The 25214-nt window shown below is 51.5% G+C and overlaps 2 protein-coding genes across 4 annotated transcripts in view; one reads left to right on the top strand and one right to left on the bottom strand.

The window, feature by feature from the left end:
• Window positions 1–13919: 13919 nt before the first annotated feature.
• On the top strand, window positions 13920–20416 carry Igsf8 (immunoglobulin superfamily member 8). The gene is made up of 7 exons (XM_070000295.1): window positions 13920–14134; window positions 16859–17236; window positions 17897–18358; window positions 18690–19097; window positions 19201–19614; window positions 19858–19988; window positions 20193–20416. Exons 1-6 carry the CDS (start codon window positions 14077–14079, stop codon window positions 19971–19973), a joined length of 1836 nt encoding a protein of 611 aa, XP_069856396.1. The 5' UTR covers window positions 13920–14076; the 3' UTR covers window positions 19974–19988; window positions 20193–20416.
• The window catches only part of Kcnj9 (potassium inwardly rectifying channel subfamily J member 9), a 63382-nt gene continuing 58567 nt past the window's right edge, over window positions 20400–25214 (bottom strand). For all 3 annotated transcript variants that reach the window (XM_070000297.1, XM_070000298.1, XM_070000296.1), the window contains exon 4: window positions 20400–23787. In XM_070000297.1, coding sequence (XP_069856398.1) covers window positions 23456–23787 — 332 coding nt within the window. In that variant the 3' untranslated portion in view covers window positions 20400–23455. The remainder of the gene's footprint in view (window positions 23788–25214) is intronic.

Consider the following 25214-nt stretch of genomic DNA (forward strand, 5'->3'; position numbering starts at 1 on the left):
TGAAAACTCGGGGCTTAGAAGGTACCTGTACCCTAGCTTCCTAGTTTAGAATTATCCCTGGGTTGTCTTCTGCACAACATTCTCCAGGATACAAAGTACACAAAAGAGAAACTTGGTGGCTCCAGACTGGCAGGTATACAAACTTCAGGCCCTGGGCTTGAACCCTTTTCATTACACACCACCCCCATCTTTGCTGGCACCTCCCAGTACTGCTCAGTCCTTCCCACACTCTGGCTCTGGTCCCTGTCACCAGGCTCAATACTGGAAAGCATTGTGCCCGTTCTCTGCCCATACAGCCTGCTGGGGCTCCTTGCCATGCCCTGCACCGTCCAAGGGCACTTCTGCTCACATGCTTGGGGCCCTAAGTGATGGGTGGACAGGGCAATCAGGGCCTGCTTTTTACCCATGCCTTACTAATCCTGCCAGTAAGTGGTACTTCCTTGTACACGGTGAACCTCAGAAAGAAGAGGTGTAATACCTGCTCCTTTGATCTAGAGTGACTGGGTTGGGCTTCCTGTGAGTCCGGTCAATGCTGCCCATTTGGCCTTGTAGCAAGAAAACAAAGACTTGCAAACAGGAGGTAGGAAGGCCAAGATGACTCTACCCCGAGTGAGCTTGAGACAAAGTCACAGATCAGAAAGGGAGTCACAGGGGTAGGATGGAGAGGTTCTGAGCCAACTGATTGTTGGTATGGAAAGACCTGGGAAGAAGTGGGAATGAGTGTGTGTGTGTGTGTGTGTGTGTGTGTAAGGGAGAGATAGAAACAGAGACAGATGACCGTGTACTTGCCTGTGCATATATGCTAGTTAAGGCCGAAGGGGTCATGAGTGTGTGGGATCCTGTGGATGGGTATGAGACCGTGGGAATGTGTCTGGTGGACGGCTCAGAAGCACTGACTTGGATGTGTGGATAATCTGTTGCGAATTGCTTGTCTGCATGGCACGCACTGTGCGTGTGCACGTGTGCACAGTGTGTGGGCCACAGGGAAGGCAGTGCTGGGGCTGTGGGTGTACGTGAGAGTCCATGGGAGAATGAGTGTGTGCACGGGGCGGGTGGGTGTGCTCAGCTGCAGATGGGCTCCGGAGGTCTCCAGGAGACTGTTTTGTTTCCTAAGTGACTGGCCTCCTGGGGCCTTCAGCCCAGACTTGAAGGTTGTTTCAAGATCATGAAAGAGAGAGTGGGAGGGACAGAGAGAGGGAACAACTGGGAGACTGGATCACCCCCATAGTCCCTCCTCCCGCCCCCTCACCCCACTTCTCTGTCCCAGTCCCAACTGTTCTCCAACCCTGCTTGCTCATCCTCCTCTCCTCGCTGCCAGCCCTCTGGGCAATGTCTGCCGCTCTCCTTTTCCATTCCCTTTCTTCTTTGGGGCCTGTGATCTTGTTACTACTGCCAGGCTTCTCGGGCCTTTTCTAGGGGGGAGGGAGAATTTTTACTTCCAAAGGGGAGCTATCTTAGGGTGATAGATTAGGTGGGAGTTCAGGAAAGACTCTTGTGGCCAGAAAAGGTACTTTCTCACTTCTCCTTTTGTCCCCAGCCCTCTCTCCTGCCAGTCCCTTAGGCTGTGGGGACCTTGGGGTGGGGAGGTTGGGCTCAGAGCCAAACGTAAGCTGTCCAAGGCCAGTTGCTGCCTCAGTTCCCCATTGTATTATAAAGATGGAGTCGATTTTCTTTCCACCTCTTTCCTAACATCTGCTCCTGCATTTTCTTCCTGGTCTTCTCAGTCTACTCAGAAGTAAAGTCGTGTGTGTGTGTGTGTGTGTGTGTGTGTGTGTGTCAGTGTTTCATGATTCTAATCTTAGTGACTCAGGAGATCTGAGATCTGAGGAACTGAGATCTTAGGATCAAGATTTGAAACCAGCTCAGGCTGAAAAGTCTATGAAACTCTTACCTTCAATGAACCATCAGAAAGGTAAAAGTGAAGGTATAGCTCAAGTGGTAGAATACCACCCTTGAGTAAAAAATCTAAGAGACAGCACTCAGGCCCTGAATTCAAGTCCCAGTACCAAAACAAAACCAAAAAAAAAAAAGAATTAAAAAATTCTGTCCCTTCATTTTTCCTTAATTCTGTCATCTTTACTCTCTTCCCTGGTTTTTATTTACCTTTATTTTAAAATATATATATAGAATTCGGAAAACAGTGAGGGGGACACTCAAAAGTGCTTTTCCCTGCTGCATGCCCACCTTTATTTTTCTGCAGTGCTGGGGGAAGAACTCTGGGCCTCATGAATGCTAGAAAAGGGCTCCACCACAGAGCCACACTCTCAGCGTTCCCATCTTTCCCACCTCTCCTTCCTTCTCTCTGGCTTTGGATAGTTTCATGCTGTGTTCTTCACCTAGACACCCAAGTGGAGGTGTGAGAGAGCAAAAGGAAAGGACTCAGCTCTTAGCCCTTCTCCGGAGCACCGAGGCTGCTCTGTGCCTACTTCCCATATCTCTGAGTTTTCCCATTGTGTCTGGTGCAAGGGGCATTTGCTTGTAAGTCAGGTCAGCTGAGGTCAGTCTAAGAGGAGCCAAGTTGTCACCTAAGTGACCTTGAACAAGAAGTTGCTCTATGGTGGCTTTGTTGTCCTCATGACCAAGAAAACCTCTGAGGTCTCCTTTCGCCATGGCTTATCTCGGGATTCTGCGCTTCCTCCTTCTCAGCTCATGGCTCAGCTCAGGGGAGAAGCAGAAGTTACCTTCAGTCTCATCCGTATGAAGACCTTTGTCTGGCGACCTGGGTATAGAGGGAAATGAGGACAGTTGCTCTTGTCCTGTCTCCTAGCATGGATGCAGATGCTCCTACTTTGTTTAGTATGAGCCTGGCCTCTTTAACTGTAGGCATTAAATAAGAGCCCAGGGTTTGCATAGACTACCTTTGAATTCTTACAGCCACTGTGAGAAGTGGGACAGGGTCCTAGTACGTATCAGGCAGAAGAGCCAGGCTAGGGTAAGGCTGGGGAAACTGACATCTTTTGACTGGTATTCAGTGAGTTGATACCAGGTAGAACATTTTCCAGAGTTTCTTTGAACCAGGAAAAGCATGTCGGGGCAATGGGGAGGATAGGGTTAATGGGTCTTGCTGAGTTTGGGGGCAAGGGTCACAGCTGGGCCCTGCTGGGTTCCTGTTTGCCTTTGATTCCATCTGTGCAGTGGGAATGGCCCCCAGCCCTCCTGAGGCAGGTTTGCTTTGGCCAAAGATCTGACCCAGCCACTGGCCCAGAGCACCCCACCTCCCTGCTCTTCCTATCAAGAGGCAGCCTGGCTTGGCCTCAAGCCTCCTCTTTCCTACCTCCTTCTTCCCTTACCAGGCCCCTTCTTCTTGGCTCAGGATACAGTACCATGTGTCTGCCTGACCCCTTTGGTGTCCTGGATGCCTGTAAACATCTAGTACCCAGAACCATAGCCTCTCCCCCCACACTGGATTTTCCTTGGAACTCCCTGGAGCTCAGCCTCCTCTGCGCCTCTCTTCAAGCGCAGGATCTTTTCATACTTAGGCCCCTTGATGGATGCCATCACCACCCATGAGGAGTGTGGCTTAATCAACAGCACACTTTGTTGTTGCCTTTGCATCATTTAGACATTTGGCACTTATTGAGTACTTACTGTATACTATATCCTGTGCTAGTCCATTCTCGTGATCCTTTTGCTCAGGATCACAGTGTCATTTAAAGTCCAAATCTCTACACTTGGGGATTCTTCATCTCCATTCATCAACTCCCGCCCCCTCCTCTGCTTCCCCCCCCCCCATCTCTATTTCTTCTCCAAGAGACTGAGTGGCCTTGGAGTCTGACTTCCACTCAGATGATTCTCCCATCTGCAATGCAGGACAAAGACTGGGCCACAGCATCCTGGAAGTCCTCCAGGACTGAACTGGAAGACAGACAGAGGCTTTCAGTACAAGACATGTTTTACCATTAACTTGCTGTGTGCATCTGAGTAAGTCCTTTCCCTCTGAACAATTAAGTGAGGGGGTTGGACTGTGTTGAGTTCTCTATTTAGCTGCATGGGCCTTTTCTATGATCATATTTTAAGTAGTTTGAGGTATGGTCTAAGCCTCAGTATTTCTCAAGGTTGCCCAGATAATCCAATGGACAGGCCAGCGTTGAAGTACTGAGCTATCGTGCCTCCCAAATCTCTTGCTAGGTACATATTGAAACTTGAGCCTCCAGTGTGAGAGTTTTAGGAGGTGGGGCCTTTAAATGGTAATTAGGTAATGAGGGCGGAGCCCACAAGATAAGATTAGTGCCCTTATATTAAAGTGGTGTGTGTGTGTGTAGACAGTCTTTCTATGTAGCCAAATCTAGCCTCAAATACCCAATCTCCCTGCCTCAGCCTCCCCAGTGCTAAGATAATAGATGTACACCACCACACCTTGCAGATCAGTGTCCTTGTAAGAACAGACTTGAGTTGCTTCCCTTCTGCTCTTGGTCATGTGATGACACAGCAGGAAGATGACCATGTGCAAACTAGGAGGTGGTCACTGGCACCTTGGTACTGTATTTTCCAGCCTCTTGAATGAACAAAGAGAGTATACATGCATTCCTTAATTTAGTCCTCATATTTTGCTCTTATTTTACAGATGGGGAAACTGAGGCACACAGATCCTACATAGCCAAGCTAAGTAGGGGAGCTGGGTTTCACACCCAGTTTGGTTCCAGAGGCTGCACAGTTAACCTCCAGGCTATGAAGAAGGATTGCTTTGGGTCCTTGCTTCCAGGAACAGATGAGCAGGAAGCTCTGGCTACAATGGAGACCGGGAGGGGTGTGCCAGAAGATAAAGAAGAAAGGAAAAGTGCTAACAGCAAGCATTTGTGAGCCAGGCACTGCTAGCTGCTGGTCACACACCAAGAAGGAGAATGATTCTCAGCTAGAAGAATCTGGAAGACCTTCATGGAAGAAGTTGCCTTACAGTTGGGCCTTGAGAGCTAGAAGGGATCTAGCTCAGAGACAGGGACAGTTTGAATGTGGGCACAGAGGGCTAAGCACCCAGAGAACAAAGGGGGAGACATGGGGAGCACAGTAGAAGTAGATGTTGGGCCTTGAATGCCAGGCTCAGTGTCATTCCAAATGCCAGTGTTTCCTAAAAAGCTCTGATGACAAGTCACCTGGATGCTCGTTAAAAATACAGAACAGGAGGCCTGTCTCTTAGAGACTCTGATTCATGAGGGTGGAGGTGGGGAGTGGGAGTCTGTATTTTTACCATCAAGCAAGTTGGAGAAAAATTGCTATCAACAATATGGATCCGTTGAGAGTTTTTGAGCAGAGGAGTAATTGTATTCCATTTGTGCCCTGCAAGGCTCATCTGATTGCAGGGTGTGTGTGCACACAGGTGGGAGTCCTGGTCTGGAAGGAAGAGACAGGTAGGGGATGTGCATGGGGAGGGTCTGAAGCAGGGCCGTGGCGATGATCGCGAGGAGACGGGGTTGTGAGAGGTAGAGAGTCCAGGACCTGGTTAAATGGTTAGACACTAGGGTAAGGGGGAAGGACTTAGGAATGGACGTGATGGTGCACAGCTAACCAAAATAAGATAGGGAAGAAAGAGATTGGGAGAGAAGCCACAGCTTTACTTTGGGGTACATTCAGGTGTTACTGGCAAGGCTGCAGGTGAAGGAACCCTACGTATGCTGGACGTTGGAGCATGACAGAGCGCATAGTTGCAGGTAGCAGAGACCCCTGAACCAGAGGAGATTGCCAAGGAGGACAAAGGCTCCAGGTAGATCCATGGACAATAGGGCAAAGAAGAAGACTCTAAGAAGACATAATCGGAAAAGCCAGAGAGATGGGAGAAGGAGACAAAACCAAGAGATCTGGAGACTGAGAGAGGAAAAAATTTAAGGGGAAAACAAGACAAAACAAAACAAATTCACCTGACAGTTTTAGATGTTACATGGCAAGAGTAAGTGGCAACAGTCAAAGATGACTGCTGCGAGCTTTGAGAAATCCATTTCCAGCACTGGTCAGGTTTGAACATAAACCCGTGCAGAGCTGAGGAGTGCGTGGTGAGGAAGCTGAGCTGGGGTGGATGGGGCTGTGGAGGAGGCAGGGAACTCTAGTCCAAGATGAAAAGAGAAAAGAGCAGTGGGTAACAGAGCTAGGGAATGGGTGCGACCCTCTTAGAAATCTCTCCCTTAGTTGGCTATGTATCTTCCTCTGTCCATATGCCTCTTATTTGATCATAATTAATCTTCACAATAATTCTCAGAAAACAATGAGATCATTGCTATAATAATTCTCATTTTGACATGTGAAACGAAGGCTAGAAAAAGTCAGAAATGGGATCCAGGCTACACAGATGGTAAATCTAGCTGTCCAAAACTTTGCTGTTTAGCCCTGCCCTACAGTGTTTTTTCCATTTAGTTTAGGACAGAGACTCTATTTCTTGTAGGTAACTAACGGGCCTCATCCTTTAGTTTTTAACTTTGTTGTATTTGCACCCATTCCCCCAGGGACATCTAATTCAGAGACTCAAATACCCTGTGCCAATGCTTAGCGTTTTAGTACCCACCTCACAGTGCCAGTCCTGTCACTGGGGTTTCCCAACCCCCTGGCCAGCAGCTAGCTGACCGCGCATCCTTGTCCATCCCCAGAACCAGCTCCTTGTCCAAAGGATAATGTGAACCACACACATTCAGCTCATCTTCAGTCTGGCTAAGAACAGAGTTAGAATGCTTGGGAAATAAATTTTAGATTGATCATGAATTGGACTTTTTTTTCTTCTCTGACCCTCAGTTTCCTGGATTTGTTGTTTTGTTTTTGTGCCAGTAGTGGGGCTTGTACTCAGGACCTGGCTGCTATTCCTTATCTTCTCCTTCCTTCCTTCTTCCCTCCCTCCCTCCTTCCCTCCCTCCCTCCCTCCTTCCCTCCCTCCCTCCCTCCTTTCCTTCCTTTTTCCTTTTCCCTCTTTCGTTCTCTCTTTCTCTCTGTCCTTTCCTTTCCTTTCCTTTCCTTTCCTTTCCTTTCCTTTCCTTTCCTTTCCTTTCCTTTCCTCAAGGCTAGCATTCTACCATGAGCCACAAATTTTGCCTCTGACTTTTTGGTGATTAATAGGAGATAAGAGTTTCACGGGTTTTTCTGCCTGGGCTGACTTTGAACTTTGATCTTCAGATTTCAACCTCCTGAGTTGCTAGGATTTCAGGTATGAGCCATCTGCACCTGCCCTCAATTTTCTTAATAGCTCCAATTTAGAGAGTTGTGTTGAGAATTAAAACGTTCAATGAATGCTAGCTATTATATTCTGCCCACGATCTCCCTGGCCTTTGAACTACAATTTCTTTTTCAGCTGGATCTGATTTCCAGCACCTTCCCTTCCCAGAGGACAGAGCTGGATCCTTTCTAAACTGCTCAGGAAGGAGCATAGGTTGTTTATTGAAGGGTAGAAAGGTTTGAATTCTGAAACAGAAGAAACTTTCAGCCATGGATGAGAGTAGGCAGTGGATGGACTCTGGAAATAACAGTGGCCACTGGAGAGATCATATGGCCACAGGAGAGAAGGGACGAGATCTCCTCTCAGGACACCCACGCACCCCTTGCTCACTCCGCCTTTCTGCAGATGTCTATTGAGCTTCTAGTCCTTGCCAAGCAACTGTTCAAAGCAGAAAGCAAAGCAAAGCAGAAGAGAGCCGACTGCGGCCTTGAGAAGCTCACAGACAAGATGGAGAGGCAGACAGAAGCAAGCCCTGTAATTACACTAGAGTGACAAATGCCAGCCAAGGGCCAAGGCCAGGCTGCTGTGTGCATGCATGCATGCATGTTTGTGTGCGTGTGTGTGTGCGTGTGTGTGTGTGTGTGTGTGTGTGTGTGTGTGTGAGAGAGAGAGAGAGAGAGAGAGAGAGAGAGAGAGAGAGAGAGCAATGTTAGCGTCGGACTTTTCTCACACTCACTCCCATGGCCAGTGTATTCATCCTCCACTGTTCCATCTGTTTCTTTGTTTTTGCAGTTTTTATTTCTGGCTTTGTTTTCCCTTTTGCTTTCCTAATAGAGAGTCTTTGGAAAAATTCCATGGTTGTTTCAGTTGGATTAGAGAAAAAGAGAAACATCCACTCCTCAGCCGGAATAGCCAAGGGGTGCTGGCTTCCTGCAGTGTCCAGGTGGACAAGTGGAGGAGGCTGGGACTGGCAAGAGGGGAGCCCAAGGAGGAGCCTGGGAGACCAGGAGCAGGGAGGGGGGAAAACACAGGAAGAGCTGAGCTTGGCTGAGGAGGTTGGGATGGCACCTTCCAGCCCTCTCCTTATGCCCCCTGCCCTTTCTGAGTGGAGGGGAGAGCCAAGAACCCCTGCTACCTCAGAGAATCATGTGAAGCTGAGCACCATTATTCTCTCTCACCCAGAGAGCTTTGAGGGGCTGGGATTCCAGAGTCACAAAGGAGTGTGTACCCAAGTCTCCAGGGTCCCTCTCTCTTTTTCAAAACCATCACACACACACAACTCATTATTTCCTCTTGTCCCGGGCCTCTGATACATTGCATTTATTCATTCTACATACTTGACTGATTAATTGGTCGACTGATTGACTGATTGATTGCGCCATTACTGGAACTTGAACTCAGGGCTTCATGCTTTTGCTTGGCTTTTTCCACTCATGACTGGCACTGTGCCAGTCATAGCTCCATCCACTTCAGACATTTTGCTGGTTAATTGGAGCTGAGTCTCTTGAATTTGTCTATCTAGCTTTGAACCAAAGTCCTAAGATCTCAGGTTCCAGAGTAGCTAGGATTACAGGTGAGAGTTACCACATTTGGCTTTTAACACGCATTTCTTGAACACTCACTGTATGGTAGAAACTAGAGCTACATTAGTGGGGAAAGACAGCTATTTCAGAAGGTTGTATATACAGCCGAAGGAGGGGGGGTGCGTAGAGCACATGTATATATACATAAATAAATGTGTAGAGATTAGAGAAAGAAGAAGGAAGGAAGAAGACTATTCAGAGGATTTAAGTTTGGGTACTACGTTGGCTCTGTGGCCTTGTAACTTACATGATGTCTCTGTGCCTCTTTTCCCCATCTTTGTTGGATATCAGCACAGGTTCTGGCTCCTGGGATGGTGAAGAGGATAAGTAGAATGAATGTGCTATGTGTGCAGCTCTCAGCACAAAGCAGACTTCTTACCTCCCTCACAGCTGGGGCACACAAACCTGTGAAAGACCTGTTGTCTAAATCCACCTCTTGCTCAACCTGTTGACTCAGAGCAGCCACCTGATGCTAACCATCTCTTATGCCCTGAGGCTCAACTACAACACTCAGCCCACAGATCTTCTCTACCCAAACAGCTACCCGCTCCCACCCTTGCTCACCTGCTCCTTAGGGCTTCCAGGGGTGAGGGGGAGAAGACATGCCACCCAACGGGGTTACCTCAGCCCTTTGCTACCCTCTCAGCTGGCTGGGGGTTGGAGGGTAATCACAAGGCCACCCCATGAGGGCTAGGGAACAGACCTGTCAGAGGAGGGAGGCCAATGTGTATAGACCCCTGCTTCCTGGAGAGCTAAGACTCTCACACAAGAATGTTCTGGCATCATATGTGTTTATTTATAAAGCCCTGACCCACACTACAGCCTTCAAAAAGGAAAAGTTCTCACTGCTGAATTGTTGAGAAACTTCAAGCAGAGAGCCAGAGATATAGCAAAACTCTTCCCTCACCTAGATACCAAACTAAAACAGGAGCGAAGACAAACCACAGACATCAGGAATATCCAGACAACTCAGAGAACCACAAAGCCATCTTCCCACTCTGCCCTCCACGAGCCACACCCCCTGCTCCCCCTCCCGCCTTCCCTGGGCCAGGCATTTGTTCATATCCCCATGGTGGCTCTGTGTGTGTGTGTGTGTGTGTGTGTGTGCGCGCGCGCGCACGTGCGCCCATGCATGTGCACATGTGCACATGTGTGCATGAGTGTTTCCTGAACTGATGCAGGCTGAGCCCACACTCCTGCCCCTGTCTCTAGCCCTATGCTAAGGGTGTGGCATGGCTGTTCAGTAATAGAGGAAGCACAGTACCACTGGGCCCTTCGTACCACCTGACCCTGACCATTGAGGGGTCCTGTCATTTCTGTACTCACAAGATTGGTGCCAACTGCCACCCACTGTTGGAATGCCACACAAGGATGCTTCTGAGCAGGCGTGCTCTGGGAGAGTGTGCCTACATGTCTCCATGGATCTTAATGGCTGCGGTGTTTGTCACTTTCTCTCAGTAGTTAGATCTGTGTCTATACGTGTGTTTGTGTGTTCTGGGCTGGATATTTTGCCTTTAAGAAACCATCTTAGCTTCTCAGGAGGCTGAAATCTGAAACCTGAAATCTGAAGTCTTATCTCCAATTAACCACCAAAAATCCAGAGGTAGAGGTATGGCTCAAGTGGTAGAGCATTAGCCTTAAGCAAAAAAGCCAAGCAAGAGTACAAGCCCCAGCATGGACACCAAAAGACAAAACAAAAGGAACAAGGGTTAGACAATCCTAGGTTCAAATTCAAATCTGGACAGTAATCCATTAACCCTGCCTCTCTTTTCTGAGAGGGATACAGAAGATAAATAAGATCATATTCTGTTGATGTTAGGGAAATGAATCCTAAGATATGTATTCAAATGGTTTTTTCTTTCATGCGTTTGTTTCTAACATATTTATAAGATTATGTCTTTGTTGCTTTGTATGTCTCTCCCCCACGGTATAACCCCTGCTTTCACTGTATTTGATGTCAGTATAATTTGTGGAGGGGAAGGGAAAAAACAAATCATTTAAATAGGGATACAGGTGGACCCATTGCAACAATGAGATGTACAAATCATTACATCGAAAACAAACTTTACAACTTTGGTGGGGAGGGGCGGGGAGGAAGATTGAGGGGGGGTGGGGAGAGGATGGGAAGGGGAAACAAAGCAGGAGGCTACAATGCTTGATAAGAAATGTACTCATTATCTTGCCCATGTAATTATTGTTACCCCTCTGTACAGTATTTTCACAATTAAAAAAAAAAAGAAAAATAAGATCATATTCTGCATCCAGGTCAGAATAGTTAAATGGTCCTCCTTTGTATTCTTTGCTGAGAGCAGTGTCTCTTCGGTTGGGACTGAAGTGTAACACAGCACAGCCAGATTAAAAACTGCTTAAGGGCAGAACATAGGTCTTAATTATTTTTAATGATACTCATAACACCTCAGGGCCACCTAGGTGCTTGTACGTATGTCATCTGGAGGCTAAATGAATTAAATAAGCATGTGGAACAAGTCTGGCGTCTGGTGTAGATCCACACCTGGTAGTACACAGAAGGTGTGTGGGAAGCCAGTGATGGTCTGGTGACAGTCCAGCTTGGTGCCAGGGTCCTGATGGGCACTACTGTATCCACAGCTCCTCCAAATCCCTCCACATCCCAAGGTGACCTTGAGGCTCACGGACAGGCTCCCTTTCTCCGTTCACTGCTTGCTCCATCCCAAGGGACCAGCCTCGGTGCTAGAGGAGCCTATTTTCTTGTGGGTGTGGTAAGCGTGTACTAGCATGTCCTCCAGGCTTCATGATTGATACAGTCCTTCTCTGTAGCAAGAGGGTGAGGATTGGGTGTGAGGGTGTCTTTCTCTGTGACACCTCTCTCCATTCCACGGGGCACATGTGTCTGTGTGTGACAAGCCTCATTCCTCCTCCCCCAATTTTCCTAATTACATAAGCTGAGTCAGTTCTGTACTTTGAGTGCCCTCTGCTGGCCATTTTGGGAATCCACAGTTTGGGGAGGGGCTTGTTGAAGAAATTATATTTTTCTTCGATCTCAACCCTTCTGGAGACACCAACCTAGTCCTCAAACTCTATCTGCCATCTGCTTGTTTTCAATACGAGACATAGAGTAAGGTAGGGTCCCTCATAATGATCATATTGAGGACGGAATTACTTAGTTACCATCTGTCTCCCTTAATACAATGACTACAGCCTGAGGGAAGCAGAACATGCTGGCTTTGTTTACCTGTACCTAGCACAAGGTCTTGCCTCATCAGTAAGCATCTTGTGAATAAGTTTACAGGGTGGAGAGGCTTAGGAGGAGAAACAGTAGCGGGTAGGAAGATTTAGGCACAGGAAATCTGGACTCAAGTTACACCTGGGCCACTTAAAAGTTGTGTGCCCTGGGGCAAGATAACCCTTCAGAACCTAGTGTTTCTCTTCTATTAAATGGTCAAATGACATCATCCTGTAAAATAGACTGTACCATCCAAAAGGGCCTTACTGTGTAAGCATCCTACAAATGGCATCTAGGATTATGAGGATGACAGTTAGTGCCTCAAGCATCAGGAAGGTGTTCTCCACTCAACTCCAAAAAGGGAGCATGCTTTTTCTCCAATGTCTCCCCTGTGACTTCATTTTCACATGGCTTGGAGCCTGTAGATGATGCAGGTATGGTGAATTATCTGTCCCGGGGGCCATACAAGGCTTGTGAATGGACAGACTCACATGCCAGCCTCTTGTTTGTATTTTGACTGACAGTACTGCCTGCACTGATAATTTTGTATGACTGCAAATGTTTACAAATATCCAAATGTCCCATGGCAGAAAAAACAGTGGTGTCTCCCCACCCCTAATAGAGAAATGGGTGGGGAAAAAAAACAACCAGGTTGTGATATATCGACATGGGAAGCAGCTGGCACCCTGCTGCTCTGTTCTTTGAGCAGTCCTGGGAGGTCAGGCCTGGACTTCTGACTTCCTCTGAGGTCCCAAACATTCTTCCCCACGTTTCTTTGTGGTGGATGAAGGTGGCTTTGAGTAATAATTGCATGAACACCTCCTCTGAGAGGAAGTTGAAGCATGTCTGATCTGGCCTGAACCACTTCTCTTCTCTTGGCTTCATATTCCTTCTTTGTAAAAGAGGAGGTAGAGGGTGGGAAGTGGGGAGGGAGGTAGAAGGGAAGAGCAATGCAGGTAGGGAGGGCAGAGGTGAAGAATGCTAGATGAGCTCCCAAAGACAGCCATTTGTATAGTCGAGGCTTTGCAGTCCTGGCAATCTCACCTCGTTCTGGCCTTACCCTTTCGAGCTCACCCCAGTCCCCACCTGCTTTATAGTACTGAGAAAGGCAGAGCACCTAGAAAGGATGCTTTTTCAATTCTCCAATGGCCAGGCCAAACCCCACACTTCCCAACAGAGAGCTGTGTCCATTTCTTCTCACTGAGGCAGAGTCCTTTGTCTAAATTAAAACTTAGAAAACACTACATAATATTTCAAAAACAAAACAATCCCATCTCCTATTTAATGTTAGTTATGCTGTGCTAAACATATTACATACATTTCCTCAATTAATCAGCACGGTAACCCTATGAGTAAATGTCAAGGATTTCACAGTTCAATTGGTGGAAGAGATTGGGTAAGAAATAAATTGAGTTGGAGGAATTGAGCAAGTGGATCAGCATCACCCAGCCAGGAAATAACTCTTGGACTGCTCACCCTCCCAACCCAATTGGCCTTTGGTTTTGCCCGCAGCAGTGGAGCAAGCAAGATCTCTAGTGGCCTTTGAGGGGGGCTTGAAGGACCCTTTGGCCCAAACTCTTCCTGTCCAGGAGCCCACTGGGTCTCCCCCTCCCCGTCCCCCCTTCTCCAAGTCAACAAGGTTTGAGGACTGAGCCCAGACTTGGATTGAGAATTCATGGCGACAGTCAGCTGACCAGTGCCTGTGGCTTGGCACCTGCCTCCTGGGGGGGGGGAAGAGTCTGCAGGTGTGGAGCAAAGTGCGTTCTGGTGGCCAGGTGCAGTCAGCTGGTCCCACCCGGGCCTGGGGACTGAGCCTCAGCTAGGCCGAGTCTGGCCAGGGCGGGGCCTGGGGCGGGCCGAGCCCGGGGCGGGGCCTGGGGCGGAGCCGGGGCTGGAGTCTAGCGGGCCGCGAGTCAGCCGGGGTGTGGGCGGGGCCGGGGCCGGGGCGCGGCGGGAATGGTCTCCGGAGCTGCGGAGGGCGGGAGGGAAAGCCGCGGGAGGGGGGAGGAGGAAGAGAGGGAAGGGGGAAGAGAGCTGGCGGCTGCCGCTCGGCGGTGCACCGCGCGTCCACGCCTCGCCGCTCCACTTCCTGCCCCCCACCCGGGCATGCGCCCCCTGCGCCCCTGCGCGCCCTCGAGCCTCCCCAGAGCCGGCTGCGCAGGATGGGCGCCCCCGGCCCCGCGCCGCTGCCGTCGCCGCCGCTGCTGCTGCTAATGCTGGGTAAGCCGCGTCCCCGCCCGGCCCGGCCCGGGTCCCGGCCCCGCCCGGCAGGTGCCGGCCTCCGGGCGTGCAGCCAGCCCGCCTTCCCAGCACCGGGGCTCCTCGGCCTCTCCCCGCTCCCCAGTCAGGTGTGCCTCCAGCCTCCCCGGGCTCGGCGCCTCTCTTCCCTTTGCCTGTGAGCCAGGTTTGGGGAGGATGGGGGCGTCCTCGGCCCGGAGTGCGGGTCGGGGGGGGGCCACAGGGAGGACCCCCCGGGGTGCTGCCCCGACGCTGCCAGACCTGTGGCGCTGGGCCTTCTTCTCAGACGTCAGACCCTGGTCCTGGGGCTGCTGCGCCCAAATGCTACGATCTCCTTCTGCCCCACACTCAGCTCCAGGCCTGGCTTTGGGTGCCTGCCCTGCGTGGGCAGCGCCTGCCCGTCGGTCTTCATAATTGCCCCACAGCTGGCCCGAGGCCCAGGGGCTGGTTCTGCCCACAGTCTTTGAAGTAAGTCTCCCCTAATTGTTCCCCATACGCTTCATCATCTGAGATTCCCTCTCGCAGCCCCAGCTCCACCCTGGGCCCATCCCTCTATGCCCCCTTTCCCCTCTCCCAGAGGGCACTTGTCTGGTTGTCACACCCCGCTAGCCTCAGCCTGTCTCAGAAGAACCCGGGCTCCGTGGAGCCAGAGCCCAGGATCTGGAAGCACCCTGTGCCTCTCATGGGGAAGATCTCTGTGGCAGAGTGCAGGACCAGCCTCGCACGGAGGCATGGGGGTGGTGACAGTGGAATTGTTTATGGCCTGGAGATGTTCCAGGTAGGACAGTTGTCAGGAGATTGAAACCCTTGGAAAAAGAGTTCAGCTTGAGGAGACTGGGGGACAGTGAGGAGCCAGGACTGCTGTAGTCAAGGAGAGGCTCAGGGTTCCCTGCGGTCTCCTCGATCGACCAGTGCCAAGCAGAGTCTTCCTGCCCCAGGTCCCAGAACCCCCTGGGGCTAGGACTAGGGCTCTGTCTCTGGAGCCCTGGGCCAGAGGCAGAGGGATGTGCCATAGGAAGGAGCTGTGGGGACTGGTTGCCTAGTATTTGCTGGTTTTTCCCCAGTGGGTATCATGGCGCAGAGAGAAGCTGTAGAGGAGGTGGGGCAGGATGGGTGGTGCACAGGGATAGAAGAGGAGCTTGCTGGGCTCTGAGCCCTGCTTACAGCGCTGACATTCATTTTGTGGATGAGGAAAATGAGGAAATGAAGCCCAAGAGTGCATCTAGTGAGTGTTGGAGCTAGGATTTGAACCCAGATCTGACGGCAAAGGCAGCCTCTGTGCTCACACAGGAGGGGCCTGGCTCAGGAGAGAGCTGTGTGGTAGCTTATTCCCTAGGACTGTGGGATGACTTTCCCATGGGGATCTCCAAGCATCAGCAGTAGTGGAGCCAGGAGGGTGGGAGGGAGCCTTCTGAGCAGAGTCAGCCCCAAGGCAGAGGGAAGATGTCAGTTTGGCTATCACCTTGATTATGAAATGTGCCTGGAGCAGAGGCCCTGAATCACACACTGACTCACCATCAGCTGGAAGTTCACTTCTCCAATGTTGAAACTGAGGCTTGGGAGCAGAAAGTACCAGTCCCAGGGTAAAGTGCTGGGGGGTAGGGGTGGAGCCAGAAACATCCTGATTCGCAGTCTATGTCCTGGCCAAAGGCCCATGAGTTCTTCCTGTGACTAGGGAAGAGGCAGACAGGGTTATGAAGCCTATGGATCGTTCTCTGAGGTCAGTACCTCAGACCTCCCTGTGAGATTCCCTCCCTGATGTTGCACTCCTGCAAGGTGTGTGGGGGCCTCAGGGACAACCAGATCTTAGTCAAAGCATCAGACTTCTGATGTAAGATGGGGAAAAGGGCGGACGCAGCCATTTTAAGTTCTGGGTTCTGTGATTTCATCTAGTGGTAGCTATGAAAGGATGGAGAGAAGGAAGAACTGAGCTTTCCTAAGCATTCACAGCAATGTGCTGGGGCCCACAGCTAGAGTGGGGTGAAAATGAAAGTGATTGGAAGGGCCAGATGGAGGCTTATTGCCTCTCTGTAGAGAAGGAACCTTATTCAAATGATAGCTTTTGTTGAGGGGTATTCATCAGCCCGGCTAGCCAGAAGGCTGGCAGGCCTTGGGGGCGGGGGGAAATAGTCTAACCCAGGCCAGGGCAGAGCCTGGGTTTTGCCCCCAGAAACCCCAGCTGCCCATGCAGCCCTGTGGGGTGAGAAAAGCAATGAGCTCATGGCACAGCTGGAGCGGGGAGGGCATTGTCTGGAGAGCATAGACTGTGGTGGTGCCCTGTCCAGAGCGAGCCGCTGGCTCCATTGTCTGGCCCAGGTGACACAGCTAAGCCAGGGAGCCCTGCTTAGTAAGATTTGACAGCTCCCTGCCAGCAAAGGAGAAGTGAGAATCCCTTAGCCAGAACTCTCTTCAGGACTAAGCTCCAATGTAAGGATGACAGACTTGAAGGAGGGAATGAGGTGGGGGGAGATGTGTAGCTGGAAACCAGGTGGAATTAGCGCTAGTTTCCGAGGCAAACCTGGGCCTATGCCACCTCCTGGATACCCAGGTGTCTTAGGTCCCAGCATCCCTTCCCTATTCTCAGAACAGGACCCAGATCTTCTAGGTTTCCCTTCTTTTCAAGGGCAGTAGTTAAGAATGGTCTGGTGGTATTGAGCCTGGGTTTAGAAGCAAGACACCTTGAACTTTTTCTACCTTTCCCTGCAGGAGTCAGTTGCTGTGCCCGGGAGGTGCTGGTCCCCAAGGGGCCTCTGTACCGTGTGGCTGGCACAGCTGTCACCATCTCCTGCAATGTGAGTGGCTATGAGGGCCCTGCCCAGCAAGACTTCGAGTGGTTTCTGTACAGGCCAGAGGCGCCAGAAGCTGCTCTGGGCATCATCAGTACTAGGGACTCCCAGTTCTCCTATGCTATCTTTGGGCCCCGAGTGGCCGCTGGTGAAGTGCAGGTGCAGCGTCTACAGGGTGATGCTGCAGTCCTCAAGATTACTCGCCTGCAGGCCCAAGATGCTGGCATTTATGAGTGCTATACTCCCTCCACGGATACCCGCTACCTTGGAAGCTACAGTGGCAAGGTGGAACTGAGAGGTACTGGACCCTGGACTGGGATGGGGCCACACCCTTGTGTGTGTGTTTGGGAGGGGGCATTACTTATGTATCTCTCCCTCAGATTTTGCTCTTGAGGAACTCAAAGCCCAAGGTGTTGCCTCAGTCACCTGGTGATTCAGTGCCTTGCCTGGAATCAAACCCAGGTCTCTGGTGCAGTCCATTGCTCTTCTTGTATTAGCATCTCTCCTGAGAGAATGGGAAGGATGCTCAGCTGCCCAGTATCCCCTCCAATCCCAGACAGGGCAGGAAGCCTGATGTATGGAGTGGATTCTATTCGTGGAGGACTTAAGACCTGTGGAGAGTTAGGGTACAAGGGGGACCCTGTGACATTCTCACATTCTTGGTCTTTCCAGAAGGAAGACAGAGGTCCTTGACTGACTATATTTCAAACAGGGCTGTCTCAGACTTAAGAGCAAGAGACCCTAGGTTGGTTTTGTGGAATTCAATAATATTTATTGAGCGCCTTGGTGTACCCAGCACTGGGCTTGGCACCAATGAGTTGCAGAAGAAATAATAACCACATGCAATCTATGCCCTCTAGGAGCTCACAGTCTGTTTAGGGAAGTAGATTGGACACAGGAAAAAGTCACAAAAGCCCATCGACTCCCAGCCTTCCCTCACTCCACCTGTGCCCTTCAGTTCTTCCAGATATGCTGCAGGTGTCTGCTGCTCCTCCAGGACCCCGAGGCCGCCAGGCTGCAACGTCACCCCCACGCCTGACAGTCCACGAGGGGCAGGAGCTGGCACTGGGCTGCCTGGCGCAGACGAGCACACAGGAGCACACCCACCTGGCAGTGTCCTTTGGACGAGCTGTGCCTGAGGCCCCAGTGGGGCGAGCGACGCTGCAGGAAGTGGTGGGACTGCGGTCTGACTTGGCTGTGGAGGCTGGAGCTCCCTATGCAGAGCGGCTGGCTGCTGGAGAGCTGCAGCTGGGCAAGGAAGGAACTGATCGCTACCGCATGGTGGTGGGGGGCGCCCAGGCTGGAGATGCGGGCACCTACCACTGCACTGCTGCTGAGTGGATTCAGGATCCTGATGGCAGCTGGGCCCAGATTGCAGAGAAGAGGGCTGTCCTGGCTCATGTGGATGTGCAGACGCTGTGTGAGTGCCATGTAGCCCTCTGTGGGAGGGGGTTGGCTCAGTGGGCACCACAGGCATTAATCTCACTCCTGGGAACTCATTTCCATAGATCAAGCAACTCTATTGGTATTCTTCCCTCACTACCCATGACTGGTGCTCTCTGCTCAGAAGCTGAGTATGGAGAAGGGAGGGCTAAGGCTGAAGGGGGAGATTTGGGCCCCTGGGTGTTTTCTCCACACCTAGTGAGGAGAAGACAGGAGATGGCTGCTGTCAAGGAAGACATTGCAAGTGGGGGGATTAGACACCTCTGTGTCCCTCCTTCAGTGACCCCTCTCCCTCTCCTGTTTTTCAGCCAGCCAGCTGGCGGTGACAGTGGGGCCTGGTGAACGTCGGATTGGCCCAGGGGAACCTTTGGAACTGCTGTGCAATGTGTCAGGGGCACTGCCCCCGGCAGGCCGTCACGCTGCTTACTCTGTGGGCTGGGAGATGGCACCTGCAGGGGCCCCTGGGCCCGGCCGCCTGGTCGCCCAGCTGGACACAGAGGGTGTAGGCAGCCTGGGCCCTGGCTATGAGGGCCGTCACATTGCCATGGAGAAGGTGGCATCTAGAACCTACCGGCTACGGCTGGAGGCAGCCAGGCCTGGTGACGCAGGCACCTACCGCTGCCTGGCCAAAGCCTATGTTCGAGGATCTGGGACCCGGCTTCGTGAAGCAGCCAGTGCCCGCTCCCGGCCTCTCCCTGTGCATGTGCGGGAGGAAGGTAAGGGGTTTGGGGCCTTGACAGGGTTCCGGGCTTGTAAAGCATTTCCTGACTCCATGATCCCTGACGCTTCATCTTTTATCTCCGTGTCCTTGCTCTGCAGGTGTGGTGCTGGAGGCCGTGGCATGGCTGGCAGGGGGCACAGTGTACCGGGGGGAGACGGCCTCCCTGTTGTGTAATATCTCTGTGCGGGGTGGCCCCCCAGGGCTGCGGTTGGCTGCTAGCTGGTGGGTAGAACGGCTAGAGGAGGGGCACCTGAGCTCTGCCCCTGCCCAGCTGGTGGGTGGAGTAGGCCAGGATGGTGTAGCAGAGCTGGGGGACCGGCCTGGAGGAGGCCCTGTCAGTGTGGAGCTGGTGGGACCCAGGAGCCATCGGCTGAGACTGCACAGCTTGGGGCCTGAGGACGAAGGCGTGTACCACTGCGCCCCCAGCGCCTGGGTGCAGCATGCGGACTACAGCTGGTACCAGGCCGGCAGTGCCCGCTCGGGGCCTGTCACAGTCTACCCCTACACGCATGGTGAGTGACTCCGCCCCACCTGCTTCTCCCTGCCTTGTTCTCCCTTTCTATCTCTATTGCCACCCTCTGCCTCTTCACAGGAAGAGCCCCTCAATATGCATGTGTTTGGGGTTCTGCTGACCTGAGTGCTGAGAGGGCAGGGGTGGGCAGGGAGGGCTGCCTGTGGAGGAGGGTCTGGGGACACGGGTGACAGCAGGGGTGAGGGTGGCACTCCCTCTGAGCCAGCCTTCCTCTCTCCCCCAGCTCTGGACACTCTCCTTGTGCCCCTGTTGGTGGGTACAGGGGTGGCCCTAGTCACTGGCGCTAGTGTCCTTGCCACCATTACCTGCTGCTTCATGAAGAGGCTACGGAAACGGTGACCCCTCCCTTCCCAGGTGAGGCACAGGAACCCTAAATCTTGTCTTCCTCAGGCTTCCCGGTGCTGAGCTGAGGAGCTGAGCTGCTCTGCTCTGGGGCCCCTGCCTGGGAGACCAGCAGCCAGCTGAGCCCTGCCGTGTCCTGTTAGCAGGGGGAGGGCAAAGAGGGAGCCCACTTGGCTCTCTCCTTAGCCTACTCCATGTTCTCTCCCTTTCTCACAGGTGTTGACTGTCTTCCAGCCAGCTTCTCTCCCTCTGTCTACTGTCATTTAATTTATTTGTCCTGCCCCCATACAGAGAGGAAGACAAGGCCTCCATTCCCTGATGTCTTCCCTCCCAAAGCTCTCTCTCTGGCCTGTTGTCAGTCTCATTCCCATCCTATAGGAAGGCCATTCCTTGTCCTCCAACTAGTTTTTCTAAAATGTGAATAAAGTGGTTTTCTAAAATCCAGGTCTGGTTGTGTCTTCCCCAGCCAGGAGGCTGTAAAAGGCTGGGGGGGAGGGGCATGTAATGGAGGTGTTTTGGGATTGACAACCTATCATGAACAATGCAAGCCTCTCTTCCCACTATATATGCCATCTGGCCTCTGTGGGCCTTGCCACCCACTCCAGGAGGGGACTCCTGGGTCCCATCTGCTGCCTGAACTGTCAGTGCTGAGCCAACTCCTAATGGAGCTCCCATCTGGGGAGGGGAGCATAGGAAAAGTTGATGAGTCCCAGCTGAGCATGGGCTCCTCCCCCAGCCTTTGTGTTGTAAGTTAAGGGCTTCCAGGGCAGTGCCCTTTCTGAGTTCTCCTGAACCTGGCCATACCATTACCTGTCTTCTACTGGCAGGGAGGACCTCACTCCTCCCAGCAGACCCTGGGGCCTCAGCATTTATCCTCCTGACTTTAATTATTCTGACTGACAGCAGAATAAGAGCCCCAGAAAGCCATCTGGGTGGCAGAGAGAAGGGGTTGTGTCTGCTGTGTCCACAGAGCTGCTGCACCTGCTCACACGTCCCACATCTCCTCCACACCCAGCCTAACCGCACTCTTGCCTGAGGAGTCTAAGATCCTACAAATAGCTATTCTGCACCTTTAAGAGCCATTCAGTCTACTGTGATCCAGTTATTGAGCATTTATTGAGCATTACTCGGTTGCCAAATGTCATTTTTTTAAACAGATGAGAAAACTGAGGCCCAGAGAAGTGATGTGGCTTGCTGAGTCACAGAGCTAATTAGTCAAGGAAGAAATTGCACTAGAAGCTCGGTCTCCCGACTCTGCACTGCACAGTGGTACCCTGTGTGGTGACAGTGATGAGGACAAGTGTGGCACTTCTGCCTTCCAGGGGCGGGGGGGGGGGCTCTTCTAGCCCCATTTTCTCTGCTCCATGGCACTGAGTTCAGTGCTGTGTGCGTGGGAGCGTGGACACAAGCAGCCCATCCCTCTTGTCCAGACTGTTTTCTAAATTAAACCCAGATAGCACCTGTGCTCCACTCCAACATCTGGTGCCAGCATTCAGGGAGCTCATCCTCCGCTGAAGGTGACTCATGTAAGCCATGGTATCTGAGGCAAAAATGTCATTTCTAGACTGAAGTGAGGGGGCTGAGGCTTGGGTCCTCTCTGAATGCAAACTAGGGTGGGCTTCCTCTGTGATGACTTTTCCTGCTTCCAGGAGGTACAGCGCCCCATAGGCTGGGGGTGAGAAGCCTGGGTCCCTGCCTACCTCCAGAGGGCTCAAACTTGTACTCAGGAGCCAGGGCCTTGCTAGGCCAGTGCCACCACTGTGGTTGACCCTGTCAGAAAGCAGGGGCTTTCTGCCTGGGCTGCGCTTTGCTTCAGGAGGTCAGTCTTGGGACCCTTGAGGGTCTGGCTCTCATCCTGGGCTGACTGGGATAAGGCCAGCACAGGGTGCAGGTGGGGTGAGAAAACGCTTCTCCTGGGCCCCTAACCCAATAGCGACACCCTTGTATTCTCTCACAGTGGCTTCTGCCTCTTCACATCTTACAAGCCATCTGATCCTTTGCTATTCAAGCCTTTACCACTCTAGCTCCCCATTGGCTCCTCAGGAATCACCCCAAAGACTGAACTATCTCAACTTTCCTTGCCCACTCATCTTCCTGCACACCACCTTGCAACTGGCTGATTTCTACTGACAGCTGAGTTTCTTAGACCCACAGTTAAAACTCTTCGGCCTAGACTCATGTTGCCTGTCCCATACATTCTCTATTCTCCTTTCATATTTCTCTTCTGCTCTCTGAGGATCTCCATCTTCTCTCCAAATATGTCTCATTCTCTACACTCTGTCAGAGTGTGGTCCTCGCCCAGCAGTGTCAGCATGACCTAGAAACTTGTTAGTCATGTAAAGTTTTTGTTTGTATCCCATACCTATTGAGTCAGAAACCTGGGAGTGGGGCCTAGCACTTGGTTTTTAACAAGCCCTCCAGGTGATGCTGATGTTTTCCAACTCCTGGTTCTCACCGTTCCCTCTGCCTTGGTCCTTACTAGCTGTTTCACCCCCATCCCAGATTGCATGGGTTCTTAGTGTGAACTGTGCCAGCTACATTTTGTTGTCAGCGATCCTGTTCTTCCCTAGTGCACTGTGTTGCGGTGATGGAACCAGGTCTTGGGATGCGTACTATACCTGGCACCCAATCAATGGTTCTGTTAACTCCCAACCCTTGCCCTAAAGACAAACTTTTTCTCAGCGCCTTTACTCCCCTGAACTTGCTTTGTAGAGTGCTCCCCTGGCCTTTCTTGTGCTTCATGAGCCTTTCTCTTTGCTGTCACAAAACAGCCATCTCTGGGTCTCCTTTCCAGGCCCTGTTCCAGGGCCCCAGTCCAGCATGTGTCCCCACTGTCTGTTTCCCTATGCAGGGAGGACAAAGGCCATGGGCACTCTGCTGAGCTCTCCTGAACCCTTTATCTCCCTGCTTAGCTGTCGGTGGGAGGAAGGAGCTCTGTACTCACCTTCACCTCACCTGCTCTCTCCCTTCTTGGGCCCCTGTGTCCAGGGAGACAGGTGTGCCACACGCAGGTAGCCTAGCTGAGGAGGTAGGCAGGGACTGCAATCAAACCCTCACACTGTTCACCAAGCCATGCACCCTGGTTTGGAGTTGTGGGGAAAGGATGCCAGATGCCAATTTAGAATTTGCACAGAGGTGTGCTATGGGTAGTGGCAGCACTTGAGTGCACCAAACTGTCCATTGGTCCATTCATCTGTCCATCAAGTGTTTCTGTCTGCCCCACCTTTCTATCCTGTCCCCATAAACCCATCCTTTCATGGATCCTTTCACCCCTTAAGAAGTGTGAAGGTCAGATGGATTGGCAAGTTCATCTATTCCCACCCTCCATTCTCCTGAAATCAGGACCCTTCCCTTCCCTACTGGATCTTAGATTCAAAGGGCCTCTCCAACTTGAACATATTCCCTTGCCTGACTCTTCCTCTTCCACCTCCACTGTCCAGCTGCCCATGTATCTGCCACAAGAGTCTGGACGAAGCTGGTCACACCTTGGACTCACTCTCTGGGGGTGGCAGGCGGCCATTCTGCTCCTTGTCAGCCTCAGCATCCCCACCTGCCCCCTCCCCTGACCCCTCCTCCTCCACCTTCTCATCCAGCCTGCTGGGGATGGACCAGTAGAGATGGGCGTCAAGACGGGCTGCAGCCTCTGCCAGCTCCCGGGCGCTGCATGAAGGTGTGGGCACCTCAAAGGTCTCATGGAAGCTGGCATAGTCCACCTCATAGAAGCCGTCTTCCAGGGTTAGCACTGATGTGAAGCGGTGGCCCCACAGCACCTCGTCCACCAGGTAGGAGCTCCGAGCTTGGCATGTCATTCCTGGGGAAAGGAAACACAGGTCAAGGGGGGGGGGATCTGAGCCCCAGGATTCCCTTTCATCCCACAACCCTGTTTCCTCCATTTCTTCCCTAGGGCTCCCCACTTCCTGTGGTCTAGCCTATTTTCCCATCTGAACTCCTGTTCTTCCCTAGTTCCTTTACTTCCATTTGCCAAGCCACACTTCCCCTCCTCTCCTAGACAAAGGGATCATCTAATCCAACTATAAGGCACCCCTCAGAGCATTCCCAAACAATCGATGGGTATCTACCTTGTATTTGGTTACTTTCCAGGACTGAAAGCTCACCACCTCATAAGGATCTCATTCCTTCATGAGATGGCTCTAATAGTTGGGTTGTTCTTTATGCAAAGTAAACTCTGCCCCGTGGGACTTCCACCCTATGCTTTCATTCCCTTTCCACTAGACACCCCTTTGAGTATCTGAAAATAGTAATCTTCCGGTCAACTTAGGTCTTTCCTGCAGACAGAACATCCCTGATCATTCTTCACTTCATCTGGCTCCCAAATTTTTTACTTTCCTAATTGCAAGCCAGAGTGACCAAGGAGGATCCTTGAAATGTTCCTTTGAATGTGACAAATCTTCCAGTTGTGGCCCAATCTAAGCTTCTATCTCTCGCTTCTTCTCAGGATGCTTTAACTAAGAGGCCCATGATTACATAAACATTTTGGGAAGTTGCATCACATTGCTACATAAAGCCTGTGGCCAACTAAATCCTCCAGTTTTTTTTTTCATTCTCAACAGAGCTCTTCCATGCTGTGCTTACATAAGTGATTTTTAAAGCTAAATGTAGAATTTTATATTTATTCCTTTTAAATGTCATCTTGTTGGGGTTTTGGCTCATTATTCTCACTTTTCAAAAGCATTTTGGATCCCAAAATATTACCATCCTTACCAGCTACATTTCTAGAAAAATCAGACAAGCGCTCATCGCCACCTTCTCCACTGCCCCCATTGTTGTCTGCCTTGCTCTGCGCCTGGGGCCTATTTTTCCTGTTGGGTTGCTATATACCCCCCTCCCCACAGGGCTGACCATTCTTCTCCTACCCTAAGGTCTCTCCCCAATTAATGTCCATCTCAGAACCAGGGGGGATGGAAAAGCGGATATTAGCTGAGCAGAGACTGATACTATCATAGAAAGTCCTGCCTGAAGCATCCTGGTGAAGGCTGGAATAGGAAGTATCCTGTATGGGGGAGGGAAAAAGAGAAGCAAGGGTCACTGAAGAGGAGTGAGTGGTGCAAAGGGAAAGGAGAGCAAGGTAGGGCCCGCTGCTGGTAGCTCATAACTGTCATCCTTGCTTCTCAGGAGGCTGAGATTTGAAGATCACAGTTTGAATCCAGCCTGGGCAGAAAAGTCTGTGAGACTTTTCAATTAACTAGCAAAAGGCTAGAAATAGAGGTGTGGCTAAAG

Source organism: Dipodomys merriami, unplaced genomic scaffold (assembly GCF_024711535.1).
Source record: "Dipodomys merriami isolate MVZ:Mamm:240054 unplaced genomic scaffold, mDipMer1.0.p SCAF_56, whole genome shotgun sequence".
Lineage (NCBI taxonomy): Eukaryota > Metazoa > Chordata > Mammalia > Rodentia > Heteromyidae > Dipodomys > Dipodomys merriami.